This window comes from Moschus berezovskii, chromosome 9, assembly GCF_049115385.1.
Source record: "Moschus berezovskii isolate FMDL1 chromosome 9, NW_MosBer_1.0, whole genome shotgun sequence".
Taxonomy (NCBI): domain Eukaryota; kingdom Metazoa; phylum Chordata; class Mammalia; order Artiodactyla; family Moschidae; genus Moschus; species Moschus berezovskii.
This window is the reverse complement of record NC_142468.1, coordinates 17,561,504-17,578,897: the sequence shown is the minus strand read 5'-3', so window position 1 is coordinate 17,578,897 and position 17,394 is coordinate 17,561,504. Positions and strand designations below refer to the sequence as shown.

Genomic DNA, 17,394 nt, shown 5'->3' with positions numbered 1-17,394 from the left:
GTGGCACCTTCAGCCTACCTAGCAGAATCCAGCCACAGAAGCCTCTGGAACCTTGTGCTGTATGTAGCTTCTGGACAGATATAGCCAAGGAGCCTAAGGGGCTCTCCCACCCTGGCTGATTCAGAGGGCAGAGCACTAGTAATTGAAGCACACCCACCTCTTCCAAAACGTCATCTGGAAACCCAGCTGGGTCACGAAGGACAATAGCCTCCAAGCCATTTCCCTCTGCCCATGCCTCCCCCGGCCTCCCACCACCATGTGTGGGCTCAACCCAGGGTCCCCAGGCCAAACAGCCCCCTCTGTGCCTTGGCAGGCAGCCCTCACCTACACAGCTCCCGCCCTGGCCCCTGTAGCCCTCCTCGCAGGGCAGGCAAGTGAAGGAGCCGGGGGAGTTGACGCATCTCCCATCAGGGCAGGTGCCAGGGTGACGGCATTCGTTGATATCTGCAAAAATAACAGCCCCTGCCTTGGTCATCTCTGGGAACCACAGCCCGCGGGTGGGCTGTGAAGGAGCACATCCTTGACCCTGCCCTCGGTCGGGGAGAAGGAGGGATGTCCGTTTCCATACAGATGGAAACTAGGAGAAAGTGAGAGCTCTTCTGTGTTCCCAGCCCCACCTCCCATCCACCGTCCTGGACAAAAGAGAGATGGAAGACCTTGAGGAAGGGAGAAGCCCTGTTGCAGGAGGCCGTGCTCTCACTAGCTTGGGGAGGGTGAGAGGGCTCAATGTCGTGAGCTGGACTCTTGGGAAGGGCCTTCGTCTCTCCCCTGTTCGTTTACAAGGGGTGACAATGACGGGATTGGACGTGCTTGGCACAGAAGGCCCCAGAGACCCCAGGATAGATCCTAGCTGGGCAATGAAGGCAAAAACGGGCTTCCCTGCACCCAGAAACGAGGACTGAGGGTGACTCCCCCAGTCTTTGATGTGGCCAAGACCAGCCCTGAGGCTGAAGCAGAGTGAGGCTGACGCAGAGGCTGGAAGGCTGCTGAAGAGGGGAGTCTTCTTCCAGCTGAGAACCATGTAGGGCTCCCACGCCCACTCTGCTGAGATTCAGGAAAGCCAGCCCGAAAGGATGAGTCTGAGAACCGATTAGTCAAGCAGGGGGAGGGCTCAGCCATGGAGAGAAAGGAGCCAGTCCTGGGAGATGAGAACAAGAGGGCAGAGGGCGAGCTTGCTCCCAGGAAGGGCACACAAGGCTCTGCCCAATGCTAAGCTGGCATGCTGGGGAGTCCAGCCTCCAAGGCACCCCAGCAACCTGAGCCGAGTTGCGGAGGTTGGAACCTGGGGACTGAACTCTGGGTCAGGACGGCAGGAAGACGTTCGGCTCTTCCGGCCCAGTGTGCAGGCTCCCAGTCACTCTTCACTACAGACAGATTGACTGAGCTCCGGAGGAAACAGGAGGGTTCACCCTCCCTGTGTGGGTAACTGTCGCCTTCCTGCAGGAAGTCCACCTGCTCATTCATGGAGATTCAGAGGCCCTACTGGCCAGGAGGAAGGCCTTCTCAGCACCCAGGGAGAAGCGAAAGGCAGGAGGCAGGGCCAAGGGTCAGAACACAGGCTTCCTGCAAAAGGACTCAAGGAGCAGCTGTCATGATAAAACAGGACATGGGCCTGGAATTGGAGGGTGAAAATGAATCTCCCCTGAGGTTGTTTGGTCTGCAGAAGACTGGGTACATCAGAGCCCTCTGTTCCAGGGAACCGGTCACCTCTCACGGCCATAACTTCACCCTACGGGTCCACATGAGGAAGACACACACAGAGCAGAGGGTGTTTCAGGGGTGCGTGTGCTGGGAGATACCCAGAACTCCTGGGCAATCTCAGGGACACTGAGATAAGGCTCATCTCAGCAAAGAGGGCAACCAAGAGGGTGATACCAGGCTAAACTATTCTAGAAGCTTCTGTAAAAACAGAACTGGAGAAAACAAGGCGGAGGTGGAAGAAATGAAGGTTCTAGGGCCACAAACTTTGGCCAGCACCCTGGCCTGCCAGTCCTGGCTGAGATACCAAGAGCAAGATGGGCAAAGCCATTGGGAATGAGCTGCAGGTCTGCTTCAGGGATGCGAGACTCAGGGACGAAGAGAAAGAGATGGAGGCAAGGATCCTTGTATAAGACCACACCGAGGAAAAAAGGAGTCTTTGGACCTCTCCTGCAGGGTCAGGCAACATTGGAAGGAGATTAGACTTAGCGGGAGCAAAGGGCTCTGAGCTCTGCCCTGCCCCAAATGTTCTGGGCACACCTGCGGAGGTGGTGCCAGAAGTGCGTCATGCTGGGCATTAGGAGAGCTGCAGGACCATGCTGCTTCACTGAGAATTCCAGTGTTCACTTTTCGGGTCGTGGTGGGCTTGTGCCTCCTGGTCCCTTGCAGTTGGGTGGGGCAGGAGAACTAGCGCTGGCCAGCAGCTTTGAGAGGGTAACACGTGTGTAATTTACGGGCCCAAACACTTATTTGTGTGCAGCCCTGCAGAGTGTTCTTTCTTTCTTCCACGGACAGTGGCCACATTCAAGATGCTCTTCCTTTAGCCTGACTGAAGGATGAGAAGATGTGGACCAGGACCCCCAGCAGACCCATGATGGATACGGTCAGATCCCAAGTCTGCTATGTCCTACATGACACTAAGATTGAGGCTGGTTGTTACTGCAGCATAACCAAGCCTATCCTGGCACACTACCACTGGCTTTCTTCCTCAGACCAGAGCCCCAGCCAGTGATGTGCATGCCTGGGAGGTGGGGGTGGTGATGGGGGCAGAGGGTCAAAGCAGCCCCCAGTCTCTACCTGAACCAGGGCAGGCCTCTTCTAAATGGGGGCCGATATATCAGAGCCACTAGCCAAGCCATGGATGAATCCCTGTTAAAAGCACAGGCTCTGAAGTCACCAGATAGCCTGAGGCTGTCCCACCAACCTTTCGGTGTTTGGACGAGAGCCAGATGTTTTTTTGCCTCATCTAGTGTTTAAATTTTAACCTAAGATTATGGTGTGTTTTGGTAAAGGTTTTACCCTGGTCGTCGGGGGGCAGGCACTGTCTGTCTTTTTTATGGCTGTATTCCTGGCCCGTGGCTGGGACATAGCTGGCGCTCAAGAAACGTTTGCTGACCAAAGAATGAGACCATGTGATTCACTGAAGCTTCACATCCTCTTGGTATGAGGTTGTGGGAAAGACTCCAGAAGACCCCGGGAAACAGTCACCCCAGGGACCAGCTTGCCAGCCTGCTGTCTGTATACCGGGCAGATGGCGGAGCGTCTCTAACCAGCACTGCAGTCTCTGCTTGAAGAGATGGAAGGGAACTGTGAGAGCACAAGGTGGGGAAGGTGCTCCTGCAGGGGCTGGACCCATGGGTGACCTTGCGGGGAGATGGAGGACAGTGGAGCCCTGGAAGTCTGCAGGGGAACCTAGCCCCTCTTTGTGGGGACCCAGAGGCCTGGGATGACGGAAATGCCATGGAGACTTTGGATAGGCTGCTGTCCAGACCACTTGGGCCCTTCACCAGAGACTGAGTTTCAGTGGAGAGAGAGTGGTTTCTTAGTTGGAGGAAGAAGAAAGAGGGAGGGGGAGATTGACTGGGCTCCCGGGGTGATGGGCCGGGGCTGTGGTTACGGGTGGAAACTTGGAGGAGTGTGCAGGCTACATCAGTCTTTCTTTCAACAGACTCAAGAGGGTCTGTCCTGGGCCAGGAACTCAGCCTGACCTCCCAGCCAAGGTGTGTGTGTCTGGGACCTTTCCTCCAGAAGGGAAGGAGGTAATTGAGAGGCACGGACTCGGGCACTGGGGGGAGACAAGCCATGAGAGAGAACGGGCTCCCCTACCTGCTGCAGGGCCGCCTGTGCCCTTTGCATGGTTGTTCAGCAGGTTAACCAGAGGCCCCTGCGATGGGCATTATGGTTTCCACCTTCAGACACTGAGACAATAAGCCAAATCCATATCTGTCTCCACCAGAGCCTGTGCCCTCAATGTGGACTGGTTAGTATAAATTTGAGATTTTAGATGTCCTTAGATTTTTCTAGTTCATTTCCTTTGGTTTTACTTTTTAATCAGGTCTCATGCCAAATGAATAATGTTGGATGCTTAAATGAGGCAATCTATCGAGCACCTCGTCCAGCACCTGGCACATATAGTAGGCACCCATCAAATGCCAACTCCCTTCACTCTCCCTTCTCCTGGAAAATGCCAGACTGTCTGTGGTTCAGCAAGCTCACGAGGACAAGGGGAGTGGGTTCTGACTTTGATCACAGTGGGCCTGACTTTAAAGGGGGAAGCATTGAGAGGGGAAGGTGAGACGCTGGGGATTCAGACAGGGATTTGTCTGCCCTACACCCCCTAGTGACCTCTCCCCTTTGTCAAGACCTGCCGGGACTCTGGACTCTGCTTCTGTAGTAGCGGCATTAGGAAGCGGGGCTGGTCTCCCTTCACCAGACACACAGGCTTATCTCTCACCTCCAGGATCTTCTGAATCCAGGCAAGCCCTGGCCGTGGGAAGCCTGGAGGCAGAGAGGAGTCTGCACCTATCTTTGATCAAGGACAGGACTTCCTTCCAGAGAGAACCTTAATTTACCCTCACCCACTCTTGTCTTAGCCATTTGGGAGCACATGACCCAGGCCTTTTGTGAGCCTTTGACACCCCAGCCTGGCAGGGAGGTGGAAGTGGCAGGGCTGTCGGGAGCTGGCATGATGGTGGCAGGTTCAAGCCAATCTGTGAGGACATCAGTGGGCAATGTCACAGCTGACTTGTGACACGGGGAAAGGGGGCTGGGATGAGGGCTCATCCATTCATTTTTTCAACTAGCATGTATTGGTCCAATGCATGAACATTTCTCAGGTGTCCAAACATGATTATCTAAGGATACAGTCTAGCTTACAGCCTAACAAGCTTTAGCCAGTAGATCAAGCCTGATGCCTGAGGCACCTCCAGATATCAACCTTTCCTCTACCACGTAACTCAAGTGGTGGGCAGAGGTGCACAGAGCGGAGCCCCTGGGATCTCATGTATGTAAAGTTACTGTGCTCCCATGCTGTCAGGGCAGACAGGATGCCAGAATCCCACTAAGGGAACAGACAGGCTCCTGGAATCCCTAGACAGGTTTCTCTCTGCACAGGAGTGGGCTCAGCATCAAGGAGAAAAGTCAGGGGTAAGCTGGAAGGGGAGCTGGTGGTGGGCAGTGCATGGGGAGGGACAAGGAGATGGTAGGGAGGGACTAGAAGATGATGGGGAGCAGCCAGGAGATGATGGAGAGGGACAGGAGATGGTGGGAAGGGACCAGGAGATGATGTGGAGGGACCAGGAGATGGTGGGGAGGAGCCAGGAGATGATGGAGAGGGACAGGAGATGATGGGAAGGGACCAGGAGATGATGGGGAGGGACCAGGAGGTGATGTGGAGGGACCAGGAGATGGTGGGGAGGGACCAGGAGATGATGGGGAGGGACCAGGAGGTGGTGGGAAGGGACCAAGAGATGATGTGGAGGGACCAGGAGGTGATGCAGAAGGACCAGAACATGATGGGGAGGGATAGAAGATGATGGGGAGGAGCCAGGAGATGATGGAGAGGGACAGGAGATGGTGGGAAGGGACCAGGAGATGATGTGGAGGGAGCAGGAGGTGATGCGGAGGGACCAGAACATGATGGGGAGGGATAGAAGATGATGGGGAGGAGCCAGGAGATAATGGAGAGGGACAGGAGATGGTGGGAAGGGACCAGGAGATGATGTGGAGGGACCAGGAGATGGTGGGGAGGAGCCAGGAGATGATGGAGAGGGACAGGAGATGATGGGAAGGGACCAGGAGATGATGGGGAGGGACCAGGAGGTGATGTGGAGGGACCAGGAGATGGTGGGGAGGGACCAGGAGATGATGGGGAGGGACCAGGAGATGGTGGGGAGGGACCAGGAGATGGTGGGGAGGGACCAGGAGATGATGGGAAGGGACCAGGAGATGATGGGGAGGGACCAGGAGGTGGTGGGAAGGGACCAAGAGATGATGGGGAGGGACCAGGAGATGATGGGGCAGGCACCCCATTCCTTACCTTGGCAATGTCCTTTCCTGACCATGATGTAGCCCTGGTCACACTCACAGTGGTAGGAACCTTCCGTGTTGGTGCACCGACCCCGGCTGCACACCCCTGGCTGCTCACACTCGTCTATGTCTGTGAACACACAGAAAAGTCCTGAGTTGGGGCCAGCCCTGCAGGGGGTCCTGGGGCATCCCCTCAGAGGCCAAGGTCAAGGATGCGCATGCTGAGGCCCAGACAGGGAAGACATCCTTGCCAGAGCCATGATCGGCAGGGGCTCCAAGGCCAAGTCAGACTGACCTAGCTCAGGCTTCTGCAAACTTGTGAGTTCCCTTCTCCCAGGGAAGGTGGCTACTTTGGGGGCCCTTGGAGACCCTCACAGCTGTCTCCTCACTCAGTGAGGAGACCTCACTGGTCTTGAGGTCAGGTGGCAGTGGATACACCACTGTCTGAGGAGGCCACCAAAGTCCCCCTCCTGACCCCAATACATCCCCAGAGCTCTGCTCCTAGAGTTCTTAGGGGCCTTCTTAAATGTTAGTGAAGTCGCTCAGTTGTGTCCGACTCTATGCGACCCCATGGACTGTAGCCTACCAGGCTCCTCCATCCATGGGATTTTCCAGGCAAGAGTACTGGAGTGGGTTGCCAATTCCTTCTCCAGGGGATCTTCCCAACCCAGGGATTGAACCCAGGTCTCCCGCATTGCAGGCAGACGCTTTACTGTCTGAGCCACCAGGGAAGCCCAAGGTTAGGGATTAAAGGTTAGGGATTGGGATTCCCTGGTGATCCAGTGGTTAGGAGTTGGTGCTTTCACTGCCAGTGGCCTAGGTTCAATCCCTGGTTGGGGAACTGAGATCCTGCAAGCTGTGTGGAGCAGCCAGAAAAAAAAAAAAGGTTAGGACTTAAGCAGCCAGTGAGAGACAGTATCTTAGGCAGCTGTGGATTTGTTCCCGTGGTTTTTTCTATTGTCCCAAAGCATAATGGGGCCCTATAATGGCTTGAAAGCCCAAGCCTGGTCGTGCCTTCCTCTGTTAAGGCCCTACCAGTGTTCCCGCCTTGCTGTGTTTGCCGATCCCCACTGGTCTAGCCTTTAAGCCTTTGTTCACATAAATGCCTCTGCTTGGTTTGATGGCCAGCAGAAACTTGCTCCCATTTTAAGGATGGGTCCAATTTATCAACTCTAGATGGCTCTGGCCAGCCCCTCATTCCCTGCCCACCACAGTCAAATTAATCGAGGACTCGCTGTTTCCCCCACCCCCACTCCCAGCAATGGTTCACAGAGGCTCTGTGCAGATGAGATGAGGTCATCCAGGTGAAGGGCTTAGCACAGCGCCTGCCTGGCACGAGGTTCAGTTCAGTTCAGTCGCTCAGTCGTGTCCGACTCTCCGCGACCCCATGAATCACAGCACGCCAGGCCTCCCTGTCCATCACCAACTCCCGGAGTACACTCAAACTCATGTCCACAGAGTCAGTGATGCCATCCAGCCATCTCATTCTCCTTCGTCCCCTTCTCCTCCCGCCCCCAACCTTTCCCAGCATCAGAGTCTTTTCCAGTGAGTCAACTCGTCGCATGAGGTGGCCAAAGTATTGCAGTTTCAGCTTTAGCATCAGTCCCTCCAATGAACATCCAGGATTGATCTCCTTTAGAATGGACTGGTTGGATCTCCTTGCAGTATAAGGAACTCTCAAGAGTCTTCTCCAACACCACAGTTCAAAAGCATCGATTCTTCGGCGATCAGCTTTCTTCACAGTCCAACTCTCACATCCATACATGACCACGGGAAAAACCATTGCCTTGACTAGACGGACCTTGGTTGGCAAAGTAATGTCTCTGCTTTTTAATATACTATCAAGGTTGGTCATAACTTTCCTTCCAAGGAGCAAGCGTCTTTTAATTTCATGGCTGCAATCAGCATCTGCAGTGATTTTGGAGCCCAAAAAAACAAAGTCTGACACTGTTTCCACTGTTTTTCCATCTATTTCCCATGAAGTGATGGGACCAGATGCCATGATCTTTGTTTTCTGAATGTTGAGCTTCAAGCCAACCTTTTCACTCTCCTCTTTCACTTTCATCAAGAGGCCTTTGAGTTCCTCTTCACTTTCTGCCATAAGGGTGGTGTCATCTGCATATCTGAGGTTATTGATATTTCTCCCGGCAATCTTGATTCCAGCTTGTGCTTCTTCCAGCCCAGCGTAAGCATTGAATTATTATTATTGTGCTCAGTCGCCAAGTCGTGTCCAACTCTCTGAGAACATGTGGACTGTAGCCCGTCCATGGGCTCCTCTGTCCCTGGGATTCTCCAGGCAAGAATACTGGAGTGGGTTGCCATTTCCTTCTCCAATTATTATTATTATTCTAGCACTAAACCTACTCCGTAAAACCCAAGCTCCTCTGCCTGGCATGTGAGATCTCTCATGACCTGGCCCCTGCCCGGTTCTCTCACCATGGTTCCTGCCTCCCACACGCCTCCTAGCCTCAACAGCCATGCGGAACCTGCTTCTGGGCTTCTGCCTGCTCTGCCTCCTTGCCTGGAGTGGCTTCACATCCACCAGCTTGGCTGTTTCCTTTCCACCTCTCAGTGAGGCTGCCCTTGCCCTTCCAACCCACATGGCCCTCCCCAGGGTTCCCTTAGGGATGAGTAGGGATGAGTAACTGCTCCCCCACCCCCGTGACTTCTGAGAATGTGCCTTATTATCCCCATGCCCTTAGTGCCTAGCCCAGAACCCCCAAAGCACCTACTGCATGAGTGGAATGAAAAGCATTTGTTTTCAGACAGTGTTTTCATCTGAGCAATACCTCCTAACATTTCAGTGCAGAGTGGAGTCACCAGTCAAAGGTGTAAAATGCGCACTCTGAGGCCCACGTCCAGAGACTCTGACCCAGTGGTACTAGGGCGGGCCTAGGAACCTGCATTTTAATAGCTTTCCAGGCAATTCTGAAACAACCAGTCCTCACTTTGGGAAGCTCTATTCCCAGTGGAACGGAGAAGGCAATGGCAAGCCACTCCAGTACTATTGCCTAGAAAATCCCATGGATGGAGGAGCCTGGTAGGCTGCAGTCCATGGGGTCGCTAAGGGTCGGACACGACTGAGCAACTTCACTTTCACTTTTCACTTTCACACATTGGAGAAGGAAATGGCAACCCACTCCAGTGTTCTTGCCTGGAGAATCCCAGGGACAGGGGAGCCTGGTGGGCTTCCGTCTATGGGGTCACACAGAGTCGGACACGACTGAAGTGACTTAGCAGCAGCATTCCCAGTGGAAAAGGAAAGGAAACTTGCTAAAGGACTTACTAACTGCTGGGGCCAGAATGACTGCTGGATGAATAAGGCTGGGAAAACTGACTTGTTCTATGGAGAAAAATGGAAGTGGAAAAGACTCAGTCTTAACACCCATATAAGGATGGACTCCAGATGGATTAAAACATGTTGTGAGGGACTTCCCTGGAGATTCAGAGGCTAAGACTTTGCACTCCCAAAGTGAGAGGCCGGGGCTGGGTCCCTGATCAGGGAACTAGATCCCACACGCCACATCTAAGACCCGGCACAGCCAAATAAATAAAATACATAACTAACTAAATAAAAAGAGCATGTCATGAAAGGCAAAACTGTAGCCAGAATAAAGGAAGGTGCAGAATATATTTGTGACTTATAGTGGGGACGGAATTTTTACATAAATCCCTCAAAGCATAAAAATAAAGAAAAAAGGTAAATTTCTATATACTAAAACTAAGAATTTCTGTTCAAAGAAGGATACGTAGATAAGGTCAATGGGCAGAGGACAAGAGGTAAGAATTATCATTTCTAAACCCAGGCAAGTATCTGGAATATATATGGAACTCCTAAACAGCCACAAGGAAAAACAGGAATGACCACTGAACTGAGCAAAAGATGAGGACAAGCAATTCCTAGGTAAGGAAACCCAATAGCTAACATATGAAGAGATGCTCATATTTACTAGTAAAGCAAATGTTATTTTAAATATTTAAATTAAATTATTATTTAATAATAATTATTGCTCAGTCATATCTGACTCTTTGTTACCCTATGGACTGTAGCCCACCAGGCTCCTCTGTTCAAGGGATTCTCCAGGCAAAAATACTGGAGTGGGTTGCCATTTCCTCCTCAGGGGGAATCTATTAATTAATTAATTTCTATTAATTATATAAATTAATGAAATAACTTATAAATAAAAATATTTAAAATAAGGAGGATACTCTGAGAGCAGCAACATTTAGAAAATGGATGTTATTGGATGAGGCCTCATCAGGTGGCAGCCACGCCCTGTTGGAGAAGCTCTGAGAGCTGACCTTGAGCCTCTGGCCTCCTCCCCCAGCTGTCAGGCTGGCAGAGACATCCAGACACCCAGGCTGGCACGCGGCAGGACCCCGTGTCTGCGTCAGACCTGGTGACACCCTTCCCTGTAGCAGCCCACTGACTGTCCCGGGCCAGCACCTTGGGCTGGGCCTGCAGGGAGCAGTGCCTCCGGCCCATAGCACTTGCCAAGGCTGCAAAGCCCACCAGAGAAGCCCCTTAGCCCCCAGGCCTCTGCCCTCGATAACTCCAGGCTGTTCTGAGCACGGCTGCCTGAGTCACCTCCCTGAGAGCCGGCTGACCGCACCGCCGCCCTCTGCTCGCAGACCTCTGCTGGCTGCCACTGTCTGTGGGACGGCGACCAAGCACTTCAGCCTGGCGCTCAAGACACTCAGCAAACTGGCGCCGGTTCCCGCCACTTCCTCCACATACCGGGCGCTCCCGTCACTCTGGATTTATCATTATTCCCAGAGCACGCCAGGCTTGTTCACGGCTCTGCCCTCTGCAGAAACGCTTCCCTTCCCCTGAAATACCCTCCGCTTCCTCTTTTCCTTCACCGTGTGTGTGTGTGTGGGTGGGGGGTGGGTGGGTGTTGGAAGCAAACCGTGCTTTGGGGCCAGGACGATTTTGATTTTGCTTCCAGCTCAGCCACGGCTCTAGGGGTGAGGTCTCTGGGTGTTTCAATTCACCTCTCTGAGCCTCAGTTTATTAAACTGTGAAATGGGGATAAGGGTTTCTACGGCATGGGATTGGGTGGGATGATGAGTGTCACAAAATAAAGGGCTTACGATGGCACTGGCACATGAGAACGACCTATTAAACGGTAGCTGTTATTATTCTGGCCCCACTCAAACATCCCTGTGGGAAACCTGCACTTTCTTCCATATGGAACCAGTGTGCCCTCATTCCACAGTGCCAGAGTCCACGCCTTACTCAGTGCAGTACTCCGAGAGCTCACACAGCTCCCGGGCCAGAACCAGAAACGTGAGTCTTGAGAACAGCAGGGCCATTCTCCAGATGAAGGATTCCGACTGGGTTATGAGTCTTACGGCACTGCTTGGAAACCACTGCATCCTATTCTCTGTAAACTCGTTAGTAAAAATGTAAGTGGAGTGTTTCACAGGCAGTATAAATGCTGCACGTTAAAGGGCCTTTGTTGGAAGTGTCTTTGTCCAGCGGCCCCATGCAGAGCTTCCCAGGGAAGCTTAAAGTTTGTAGGCATCTCTCAGAAAAGGCATCCCTGCTCCCGAGGCTGCCCAGAGTCCCAGTTGGTGTCCTCACAGGTCACCCTCTGTACCCAACAGGAAAAAAACTCCTTGTCACTCAGAATTTGGGGACCTGGATGCTCGTCTTCATCTCTAGCCATGTCCCTGGGTTTCCCCTCGTACTCTTGGCTCCCGTCACAGTTCCTTGGTTTGTTGGCGAATATTTTGCTGCCTTTCAGATTCATACCCCTCCATCTCAGCAACCTCGGCCTCAGTGCAGGTTCTGCTTCCTCCCAGGTCCAAGTCTGAGCCCTGGTCTCGGTTCCTGCGGTACCCCAATTCCCCACCCTGCAGTGCTGTGACTAGGTGCTGCAAATGCCTGGATCCTCCTCCACCCAAACACCACCTGTGGGGTCCTGTACCCCTCCCAGGGGCAAGGGCGGCTCAGCTTACCTTGGCATTCCTGTGTGGCCCCCGAGGCGGCCAACTTGTAGCCAGGGTAGCAGAAGCAGGAGTAGGAGCCCACGCGGTTGACACAGCGTCCCCTTCCCTTGCAGGGGTCCCTCAGACACTCATTGTCATCTGGTCAAAGGGAGATGGGGAGGGCAGTCAGGGAGGCCCTCCTTTGGGTACCTGTGAGCCACTTGCCATGGTAAGGGCTGGATAGGGGATGGTGCTGTGGGGCAAGGAGGGGCTGAGGGAGCAGAGGAGACTGGGGAGACGAAAAATCTCTGAGCCTGGGGACCTTGAAGTCCGTCCATCGGGCTCATTCAGGAACCAAGGGCCTGGGGCAGTGGCCCCGCACCCCGTCTTTTCCCTGTGTCCCCCTTCTCCTGGGCCCCGTGATCATTTCCTTTCTCCTTCAAGGCACAGCAGATGTGTCTCCCTTGTATAAAACACCGGGGGAGTGGATCAGGCCCACTGGATGATTTATGTGCTGTGCCTCCAAACCTCTCCCCCAGGGATGGCCGTGGTGGAGACAGCAGGTCAGGCTTCAGTCTGCTATGCAGACAGTGAGATGACCAGTTTGAGGGGTGGGTTGATCTCAGAGCCGAGGGCGCCAAGTAAAAGGTGTTCTTTTTCTGGGCTCCAAGGCCCAGGGGTTCTTTCCACTCTCCGGAAGACTCCTCAGATGGTACTTCCAGAGAGACCAGCCTCCCCAAGTTTAAGGTTAGCTTTGTCTGCAGGGACTGTGGCTCCTCTGCCCATCAACCACACAGCACTGCTTGGACTTTCAGTTGCCGTGGCCTCTGGACTGGCCCCCCCACCCTGCCCCCACCCACCCCAGCCACCGAGTGAGCCCCGGCCGCCCGCATGGACACCTGTGCAGTAGGCCTGACTGGGATGCAGCCTGTAGCCGGGGCTGCAGACGCATCTGTATCCATCCGGGAGGTTCACGCAGGTGCCCGGGCCACAGATGTTGGTGGCCCCAGCGGCACATCTGTCAATGCCTGTGGGAGACAGCACAGCTGAGGCTGGCAGGGTGGGGACAGGTGAGGGCAGTGGACTGGGATGGGGGGAGGGTGGGGGCAGGGCACGCGAGCACAGGAGCCTCCCCCCAGCCTTGGCTGGGCCCTCCCACATGCACGTATAGCGAGGCCTTGTATACGACCCCATGCATGGCCCCTCTTCCCAGGGACCCGAGCCCTACCAGGATGGAGTGTGCAGTAGCGCATCCTTCTCACCAAGACCCAGGGGTTCCAGTAACCTGGGTCCTACGTCCCAGCAAAGGGCCTCTGCCCCTAAGGCCCCCAGGCTGACCTCACCCTGAATACAGGGTCAGTTCTCACCCCAGAGCGAGGGCTTCCCTCCCCTGGTACTCCTTGCCCAGTTTCTCCCAGAGCGCAGACAGATCTGGTAAGTTGGGTTTTGGGAAAAATGCCAGGCGATGAGGGTAGATGTGGGCTGGGGCCAGCTAAGCAGGGCCTTGAATGCCACATTGAGACAAATTGGTAAGAAAGGGAATCATGGGAGTCGGGGTATGATCAGAGCCATCTCAGGAAGACTACGCCTCTCATATACCACCTTGATCAGAAAGGCAGGAAGGTGGCAGATGGACTGGGGTGAGAGGGGAAGCACACCTAGAAACCCACCAAAATGAATTAAACAAGGCCTGCCCTGGGTGGTGGTAATGGGGTAGAAAGTGGGAGGCGGATACTGAATTCAGAAACAGTTTGGAGACTCACCAGGACTCAGGGCTGAGGCTGCGTGGAGGACAGAGATTATAGCTCTTTTGAACCTGTGTCCTTAACACTAGAAAAGTACCTGGCACTTAAAACATGCTGAAGGAGCAGATGACTTAATGAATGAGGGGCTTTCACAGTAAGTCTTAGCCCGAAGCCCACACCCCCAGGCTCCCGCCCTGCCCCACAGCACCGAGGAAACCCCGGAGACCCCAGGGAATGCGCCGGGATGTGCTGTGTTGGTGCATAACAGGGCTTCACAGTGTTTGCCAGGTTGAACTGAACTGAATGCCCACACTGGCCTGTGTGTGAGGCTACCCTGCCCCTGGCCTGGCTCTGAGTTTGTGTCAGCCTGGGGGCTCAGGAGGACCTCCAGCCAGAAGAAACATGTCCTCCCCAAGAGGTAAGGCTGGGGATGGCAAGGGGGAAAGGGATCAGGAGGAAGGTTCTGGAGTGTGTGTGTGTGCGTGTGGCGTTGTGTCCCCACATAGCCGACGCCCCAGCTCTGCCCTTGAACCCAGCTCATCTTGCCTGCTGAGCGGCGGGGGGCCGAGGACACTTCCTAGAGCAGTGCACTGAGCCCAGAGAAGAGGGGTCCTGGGAAGGGCAGCGGGGATGCCCCGGTTCAGGCCTAGGAAGACCAAACTCCCAGCCCAGTTCACTCTCTGGACTGCTCCCTTAACCTTCAGGGTCTCTCCCTTTGCTGAAGGAAATACCCCTCACCCCAAGGTGACCTCAGTCTATGAGGTTAAAAGCAGCAAGGCCCTGACGAGGGCACTCGTGGGGGTACACATGTGAGCACACACACACGTGAGCACACACGCACGTGAGCACACACGTGAGCAGGGAGCTGCTGTGCCAGCACCAGCCCTGCTTCTCTGGAACCAAGTCCCCAGACAAGGAGGCTTTGAGGAGGGCACATTCCAGAGCAAGGTGGGTATGCCAGGGCTCTCCCCCGCACCACACCCCCTCACCGCGGCAGTGGCCAGAGCCGGGGACACAGGCTCCCGGGCAGCCAAACAACTTTAGACACAGAACCACTTTGCCTCCTGAAAGTTGGCCCTCCCCGTGGGCAAGAGGCTGCCCGCCACCAGGGCACTCAGCCGACTCTGGGCCAACAGCCTGGAAGAGTCGGGATCCTGGAGGCCCCATGGGCACCCCTTCCTGGAGAGGGCCCCCCGGGTTCTCCTGGAAGGCGAACTCTCCCTTCTCTTTCTCCTGCCTGGCTTGACTGGTGCTCCAGACGGAACTCCTCCAGTCACTAGGGGCACCCCGTGCCCTCTGTGGGATGTAGCCGAGGTGCTGACCCTGGCAGGAGTCTTCTGAGCACTGTGCATCTGGGGGGAGAGCCGGGAGCACCTTGAGGGGCTGCTGCACGTACCTGAGGGGGCTGGGGTCACCAGCACATCGGTGGGGGCCGTCACTTGTGCTTCTTCCCTGGCCTCCGGGATCCCCTGTTCAGGCACTGATGGCGTTGGTCTTCCCAGGGCATCTCCTGTGAAGGGAAGAGGGGTTGGGGGAGTGGGTGGGCCTTGGCCCCTGGACTGCCCACTTTCCTACCTCCTGGACAGCATTCCCTCCAGAGATGCCAGGCAGTGCCCTTCCCTCCTCCCTGCCGTCAGGCTCTAAGAACAAGGGCTGGAGCCTGGGCGGGTCATCCCCTCTGCCTCCAAGTCTCCTGAAACTCCACTTGGCTCCAAACAGTCAGAGACTCTAAGAGCACATCTAATCTCACCCTCCACTTTGCAGGGGAGGAGGCGGAGGCTTGCGGGAACAGCCACTCGTCCACGGCTGCTAGCTTGTTGGAGACAAGCCGAAGCCCGGGCCTACTTCAGCTTTCTCCTTCTGCTTGCAAAACACTTTAGAGTTACAGAGCTCTGCCTCAAACACCAACATCTCACCTGCCTTAAGAGGCTGCAGGGCAGGCATTCATGTCCACCTTACAGCAGAGGACGTTGAAGGTGACTCTGAACAGTGTCCTGTCCCCAGCCAGCCAGCTGGGCTCTTTGGAGCTCTACCCATCTCTTGATGGGCTCTGCAAAGCTCTAACCATCTCCTGAGGGAAGGCAGGCCTGGGAGCAGGGCCCCCTGGACCTGACCTGCCCACTTCAGCCAGCTCTTCCTCTTTGGTCTTTTATCCCTCTTTGGTTCCTTTTGGTCTCAGCACCATGAAGGGCAGACTGAGTGCTGCGGCTGGGGAGGTATTCACAAGGCATGGCAGTGTCTTTCGGTGACCTTCTAACGCCTTAGGTGTACAGAGCTCCCAGGGAAAGTGTTCACCTCTCACGTTACCCGCGACCTCACCTGAACCGAGCCTCTGGCATCAGCTCACATGTACTATCACTACTTCTAGTTAAAGTCTTTCCTTCCCTCCCTTTGTTTCCTGGGCGCCACTAGGAGGAGGCACTCACCTGGGACCCAGGTGGATAGCTGGGTAATGCTGGTTGTCACCTGCACAGAAACGGGAGAAGGTGTCTCACTGCCTGGAGAAGCCTGGTGGGCTACAGTCCGTGGGGTCACATGACTGAAGTGACCTAGCACACAGTTCTAGACCTCATATACTGTGATGAAAGTCTGAGCAACAGCCAGGACTAACAGGACACATCCCTGCTCTCTTTCTGACGGGGTTCCCCCCCTCACCGACCTTCTCAAATGACAGAACTTGCACTGTAGTTGCCGGAAAAACCAGAGCTGCGATTATTACTTCTTTCAGGGTTCAACTGGGTCATGGGATCAACTCTCCCACTTTGGCTTCTCTGTAAGTAAAATCCTGCGTACGCTGGATCGTTCTCCCTTCCCTCCCTCACTGACACTGCCCTGCAGCCTCAGGGCTACCAGGTCCAGGACTCTGCCACCTTTGCCCAGCTCCTTGGTGGGATGACTCACTTACCTGGCTGGCCTGGGAATCACCTGGGGAGGAAAGATAAGAGCGTGAGCTCAGGGAGGACACATATGGCTGCCTGCTCCCGCCCCCCGTGGCCAGGGCTGGTTCACTCTGTGACCTCCCTACTTGGTCCACAGCAGGCCCGGTGGCAGAGAGAGCTCTGACTCGTCTTACCTGCCCCCGCCACCCTTCCAGGACTGACCAGCCCAGATCCCAGGATCCCCGGTCTGGGGGGCCTACAAGGTGGTCAGTTGGCGAGAGGAAACCTCTGGCTTCCTTGAATGCCACCGGCGACAGGAGTCCCACCCACTCTGGGCCAGTCTGCCCTTTTCGTCCTCACTGCAACCCTCCTTGAGCTGCCGCCTCCTCCCTCCCAAGCCTCCTGGCCACACGGGGTTGCTCCAGGCTACAGGGCAAGGCAATAGTTCTAGGAAGGGGGGATTGCTCCTGGCCCGCGCCCAGGTACCACAGTGACTGGGGCCCTGCCTGACTGCCCTGTCGGTCTGTTCCTGATTTGCGGAGCACTTTGTTCATCGCATGGCTCTCCCTGTCCTAATATGTCCTTGTACTCCACGCTACCAGTAAAGCAGGTGTGCCTTCTGCACGGTTTCCCAGGGCACTTGCCAGGGGTGCCTCAAGCCCCACATCTTTCCAGCCCCATGCCTCCTGGGCCCAAGGCAGTTGAGCTGGAGCCAGTGCTTTGAGTCCAAGGCCAAGGGAGGGGATCTGAAGCCCCCAGATTCCCTAGGATGCACCTGACAGCTCCTCCAGGAGCCAGTACCAGCCCCAGAAGCAGCATGGCAGGGGCAG

The 17,394-nt window shown here is 55.1% G+C and overlaps 1 protein-coding gene across 4 annotated transcripts in view; it reads right to left on the bottom strand.

Moving 5' to 3' along the window:
* LTBP2 (latent transforming growth factor beta binding protein 2) overlaps window positions 1-17,394 on the bottom strand; it is a 111,086-nt gene that overhangs the window by 14,079 nt on the left and 79,613 nt on the right. For 3 of the 4 annotated variants that reach the window (XM_055437347.2, XM_088839450.1, XM_088839449.1), the window contains exons 13-19: window positions 16,591-16,610; window positions 16,112-16,151; window positions 15,082-15,195; window positions 12,840-12,968; window positions 11,971-12,099; window positions 6,017-6,136; window positions 325-444 (exon numbers count right to left, since the gene is read on the bottom strand). In XM_055437347.2, the coding sequence (XP_055293322.2) occupies window positions 325-444; window positions 6,017-6,136; window positions 11,971-12,099; window positions 12,840-12,968; window positions 15,082-15,195; window positions 16,112-16,151; window positions 16,591-16,610 (672 nt within the window). The remainder of the gene's footprint in view (window positions 1-324; window positions 445-6,016; window positions 6,137-11,970; window positions 12,100-12,839; window positions 12,969-15,081; window positions 15,196-16,111; window positions 16,152-16,590; window positions 16,611-17,394) is intronic. The other variant, XM_088839451.1, reaches the window with a different exon arrangement.